The following is a 6,346-nucleotide window of genomic DNA, read 5'->3' on the forward strand; positions in this document are numbered from 1 at the left end:
TTTTTTTGTAAGTTAGCCGTTATGACAAAACAATTTATAATCTGATAATGGCTGGAGACGGCTTAAATGGGTAATGAAGAAAAACTTTGATATAAGTTTTAACATAACAGCAAATGTACAACGTTTCGACAAGGTTTTGTCATCATCACCTGATGATGACGAAACGTTGTACATTTGCTGTTATGTTAAAACTTATATCAAAGTTTTTCTTCATTACCCATTCAAGCCGTCTCCAGCCATTATTAAATACCTTTACTGGTCAATCAATCTGATTGGTTAGCTACTTTGATTTAGACATTAATTAAGAATACATTATTATTATTTAAAGCCCGTAATAATTTATTTCATCATTTTGTATACTTAACTAAAAAAAACTTCGTTATAATAATTCAAACAGAAGTTTCGTAACAAAATTGTTGAAAGAAAAACGTTGTTAATTATGCATATCCGACACGTATCGTATTCGATGCCATTTTTTTTTTTTACGGGATGCAAGACAAACATTTTGTGACGTCACTGATATTCTTTACGATATAGCTATTGTGTTATACGAAACGGCTGCTTCTCGTTTGGATTAAACTTGGTTTATATGATTACGAATTCATATATATATACTCAACTCTTCGTAACCGGAGAATTAAAAGATGTTTGAAATGAAAATAGCAGAAGGCGTGGTAATCCAGGTTTAACTTTTTCGTTCTGGATATAAAACGAAACTTTAACCAGTTTTGTTAGATCAAATATTTAACTATATATAAAAAAAAGCGTTGAAACGTTCGTTCGTTTGTTGGAAATTCAGAAATTATGAGATGGAATTCTGAAACGGGTTGAAGTATTGTTTGTTTTGAATTAAGCACAAAGCTACACGATGGGCTATCTGTGCTCTGCCCACCACGGGTATCGAAACTCGGTTTCTCTAGCAGTATAAATCCGCAGACATACCGCTGTGCCACTGGGGGGGGGCAGTAGAATAGTTTTTTTTTGTAATTAAGCACAAAGCTACACAATGGGCTATCTGTGCTCTGCCCACCATGGGTATCGAAACTCGGTTTCTAGCATTGTAAGTCCGCAGACATACCACTGTGCTACTAGGGGGGGGGGGGGTTAAGTAAATTAAAACTTTCTCCTGTTTTACTTAAAACCGTCACCCAGTAGCGCAGAAGCAGCTGCAAATTTTAGAGGGGGTGGGGTGGGGGCATATAAAATGACAAAATATGGAAATAGTGCAAGTGAAAATACAACGCTTGTAGTTGGACAGTAACGATAACCAACAATTAATTTTCGTCTTTAAGACGGGTACAATATGATTCTCATTTCAAAGTTCGAATTTACCAAGACAGACTTAAAACTATTTTGTAGAAAATAACAAAACAAACTATGGATTTAATTGAATGCTTTATATTTAATGTAGACAGCACTTGGAGAATATGGTGTTCGCACGTTGATGATTCTCTCTGTAGGTGGCGACGATCTCCTTCAAACGTTCGGCTGTAATTGACTGCTGAACGGAAACAAAAACTTAGATAAAAAAAAGGAACACAACAACACAGAACAAACGTTGTTTCTTTTAACTATTCAAACATAATTTAACCGTTACTTGTGTATGTTTATACAAGTTTTAATAAACAAAATCCTATTATTATAATTTCAAATCCCCGTTAAACCAAACATGCTCGTCCTTTCAGCCGTGGGGGCGTTATATAATGTGACGGTCAATCCCACTATTCGTTGGTAAAAGAGTAGCCCAAGAGTTGGCGGTGGGTGGTGATGACTAGCTGCCTTCCCTCTAGTCTTACACTGCTAAATTAGGGACGGCTAGCGCAGATAACCCTCGTGTAGCTTTGCGCGAAATTTAAAAAAACAAACAAATAAACTATCATCATAATTTTAATATATTTAAAGGATACCCTATTCTTCAAGTCAAGTTATACTTTCGTTAACATAGTTTTGGGATACATTTAGGCATAACGGTCGATCTGATAGTTTAGCAGAGAGAATAAGTTGTTTTTGTTATTTTTTATCGGTTCTTATACTCCTTTGTTTTGTAGGATGCAATAAAGTCTCCAGACTCTCTTATCAGGGTGTTATCAGCTTCGGTTAACTTAGTAAAACGTTGTAAACAAAAGATAAAACCCAGGAAAACGAGTTAACTCTGATTGCTCTATAACAAACCATCATAAAGACCCAAACTGAACTCATAGTTTACAAAGATATAGAACCCGATATAAAAAAAAAAGAAAAGAATATATATTTTATTAGCATTCATTTGGCGCGGGGAAAATATATAAAAATTCACGTACATACACCTATATAAAGCAATTCGTGCAGTGCTGAACCGTGAGGATGAAGTTTTGGATAAATAAAATGAGGAAAAACAGAGGATTGCAGAGAGCGTTTTTTTTTATGTAATCAAATTCATAAGTTGTTTGCGAATCTGAAGTAGTGTTGTTGTAAGTCTCAAAGTTTCACTATTGAGTTCAAAGTTTAAATTTTTATCTCTGGTATCTCATTACCTAGCAGAAAAGAAAAGCAGTGAGTGAAAGGACAGTGAGCAATTTCGTACGGAGATCGATTAATATCTTATTTAGAAAGAAATGGTTAAACATTATATAAGTTACTTCAAATGCATTCAAATAGGCACTAAAATGACTTAATTAAACCGGCTAAAGCGTAACACCACCTAAACACAATTAAATAATTTCTCAAATGTTAAGTTACAAAAAACAACAACAAAGATACAGAAATTTATCATTATTTTTTGTGTGTGAATTTCGCGAAAAGCTACACGAGGGCTATCTGCGCTAGCCGTCCCTAATTTAGCAGTGTAAGGCTAGAGGGAAGGCAGCTAGTCATCACCATCTACCGCCAACTCTTGGGCTACTCTTTTACCTACGAATAGTGGGATTGCCCGTAACATTATAACGCCCCCACGGCTGAAAGGGCGAGAATGTTTGGTGGGACGGAGATTCGAACCCGTGACCCTCAGATTGCGAGTCGAGCGCCCTAACCACCTGGCCATGTCGGGCCTAATTATTTTTACAATTCCGTTTTCACTTTCAGACTAATAAATTTTCCATTTCATAGGTAAGGTTTTTTTTTTATATTCAACCAAGGACCGTCAGGCCACGTAATCCAATGACTGATAAGATCAAGATTACATTGTGTCCAAGAAACATTTACAATCAGGAAGCGAAACACTACAACTGACTAAAAGTAATAATATAAAATCCGGGGTTCGATTCGTGTAACATTGCTCTAAAACAAACGAACAAAATACTGTAAAATAAAAAGAACGACAATGTTCTTTTGGTTTGGTTTTAGATGAAACCCCTACTTGGAGAACAGAATTAGAAAAAGTGAAAAGTTTACTCTGGGTTTCCTGTACTTACACTTGTAAGAAGTTGAGAATGAACCACAGCCATATGCCAGTCTGACGCTTCAGCCTGCAAAAATGTATTAATTCTAAATATCTCACTGAATGTATTTGTATTAAATAATTTAAATAACAACAACAACAAAAATCACACAAGAATGCCACTGTTGTTTCTTACAGCATCAACCTAATGTAAGATTGAACAAACACGGTGAATTTAACGTTTGTAAGTTACAACTGGTACATGTTAAGAGTATACGCGTTTGTTCCTTAAGTCCAAATCTATACAATGGGTTGCCTGTGTTACCCTGGGATCTAACCCAAATTACACGTGTTTATAACCTACGATTGATGGCGTTATCTAACAACTGACTCGACTATTTGGAGTATGGTATTGACAGGGTATGATCAGTTTTAAGTGTTTAACAGCGTAAAAGAGTTGTGGTAATATTTTAAAGAAAATAATTGAGAGATAAAGATGAGATTAACATAAATATGAATCTGTACTATATGATATAGTTCTATAATTTTAGACATCTATATAAAAAACTCAAAATCTCTCTGTTTGTTTGCTTGCTTGTTTGTCCGCCGCGTTCACTGCGCAAGTCACTCTTCCCTCACGTGAAGGTGCGCAAAACGACAATTTTTCGTTGATACACGCGTCTATCGTCTGCTAGCCGAACTGGTAATTTTATCGTTAACATATACTTTATACTAATAAATTCTACGCACACTTGGCATTTTTTGGTAAGTTTGAGTTAACAATTAATTTAGAATATATCATTATAGGCCTATTTAGTTATAGATTATTAATTATACATCTACTAATACATCATATATTTTACCTCGCACACAAAAGAAATGTATGAAGAATTAGAATGTTATGTGTGTGAAAAAGCAAACAGTAGGCCTAGCCTATAAAATAAAATTATGCTGTCTACCATTAAAATAGACTATGTGAAAAAAGTAAGGCTTACATTATAATACTTATTGTGTAAAATGAGATTAAGTCAAGTCAGTGAATGTATTTTATTCTACTTTTTTTTTATTCGGGTGGTTCGATACCTGGAAGTTGATTTTTAATTTTTAGATACATTGTAAAGTACAATATAGCATTTTGTTTGTAGTATATTTCATACATCAATGTCATAATGTGAACATGGTATCATATTCATAAAAATATATTAAATTTACGTTAAAACAAATTGAACATAATATTACATATATATTTACGTTTAAAATTTTAATATTTGAGGAGGGATGACTGGGGATGGGGGAATAGAGCTAGGCTTATCCTATTCTCCTGAAGGGGTACTCACACATGTATAAGATAACCTAAATATTCTCCATAAGGGCCTATTTATCCTTTCCAGTGAAGGAAAAAAAAACAAACAACAACAACAAAAAACATTGTTCATAAGGTAGCCCGGATTTAAAACAGGTTTGTAGTTTATATTTTCAAAAATGAAACCTAAGGTTGTTGTTTTTTTCTCCATAAATTCACAAGTAGATAATCACCCCCCGTCATGGGTACAGCTGTAACTCTACAACTTACAATGCTAAATCCGGGGTTCGATTCCCTACAGTGGACAAAGTAGATAGCCCAATGTGGCTTTGCTTTACAACGAACAAACTAATAGATAAACATTTCAAATAGAGCTCTTAAACAGATTTACACTGAATGATAATATTTAAGATATATTTTAATAATCAAAAAATCAAACACCAAATATATTTATGTCAATACGAGTATTCTGAATAGAAAAAAGGAATTTTGTTGCTCTATTTTTACCAAAAACAATTTATGTTGGTTTACACGGATTTTGATACTACAAACTTAATAAGAGGTCTTATTCCCTTATTAATACGAAAAAAAAAAAGTAACGTTATTGAGTGACAACAAAGAAAGAGTTACGGTTATCATCTTGGTGACATGTTATATTTCTGGCCACATTGGTCATATAAACGATTTTCTTACTAAAAATTTCAATTTTGTAAACTGTCAAAGTGTGAAGTTTATGATAACCTAAGTATTTAGTTTGTTAGTAGTTAAGCACAAAGCTACACAATGGTCTATCTGTGCCCAGCACGAGTATCGAAACCCGGTTTATAGCGTTATAAGCCTTCAGACTTACTGCTGAGTCATTGGGGTCCTTATGTATACAGTATGAGAATAGAGTAAAAACAAAAAATCAGTACTATGGTTGCTTACATTAGGCCTAATTCAAAGCCGTTTTTCTAGAATACACTTAATATAAACCTTTATAAGCCTAAAGTAAACTTGCTAGGTTTCATTTGGATAGTTAGACCTCGTAGCATCTCCTTGATTTATTTAAATATTTTATGTAAATTATTATCATTAATTATAAACTAAGTTGTATTAAGCCTGACTGATAGGTTTAAAATAGGCGCGTGGCCCGGCATGGCCAGGTGGTTTGGGGTGCTCGACTCGCAATCTGAGGGTCGTGGGTTCGAATCCCCGTCCCACCAAACATGCTCGCCCTTTCAGCCGTGGAGGCGTTATAATGTGACGGTCAATCCCACTATTCGTTGGTAAAAGAGTAGCCCAAGAGTTGGCGGTGGGTGGTGATGACTAGCTGCCTTCCCTCTAGTCTTACACTGCTAAATTAGGAAGGGATAGCCCAGATAGCCCTCGTGTAGCTTTGCGCGAAATTCAAAAACAAACAAACAATAAAATAGGCGCCGTCATCAACGAAATGCACACTAATTCCTAGTTACCTGAAGTGCTTCTTCTGCTTGATCTATAACACTAATGTCTACGATTTGCTCTAATGTAATGAGGCAACTGAAAACAATAAAACAATGTTGGATGTAAATTTACACTATTATAAGGAATTGTGAAAAATCCGGTACAACAGTCATTGATTGCTTAAATACGTTTTTTTTTCTGCCACGGAAAAGATGGCTACCGTATTTTTCGGTGTATAAGACGCTCTTTTTTTACCCCAAAAT

At 34.7% G+C, this 6,346-nt stretch overlaps 1 protein-coding gene across 2 annotated transcripts in view; it reads right to left on the reverse strand.

Annotated features, from left to right (window-relative positions):
* LOC111088102 (BAI1-associated protein 3-like) overlaps nucleotides 1-6,346 on the reverse strand; it is a 96,912-nt gene that overhangs the window by 20,419 nt on the left and 70,147 nt on the right. The window contains exons 13-15 of one of the 2 annotated variants that reach the window (XM_022397080.1): nucleotides 6,113-6,179; nucleotides 3,390-3,443; nucleotides 1,419-1,501 (exon numbers count right to left, since the gene is read on the reverse strand). The exons of the other annotated variant lie outside the window; for it this stretch is intronic. Coding sequence (XP_022252788.1) covers nucleotides 1,419-1,501; nucleotides 3,390-3,443; nucleotides 6,113-6,179 — 204 coding nt within the window. The remainder of the gene's footprint in view (nucleotides 1-1,418; nucleotides 1,502-3,389; nucleotides 3,444-6,112; nucleotides 6,180-6,346) is intronic. 2 annotated transcript variants of the gene reach the window in all.

This window comes from Limulus polyphemus, unplaced genomic scaffold (genome assembly GCF_000517525.1).
Source record: "Limulus polyphemus unplaced genomic scaffold, Limulus_polyphemus-2.1.2 Scaffold3129, whole genome shotgun sequence".
Lineage (NCBI taxonomy): Eukaryota > Metazoa > Arthropoda > Merostomata > Xiphosura > Limulidae > Limulus > Limulus polyphemus.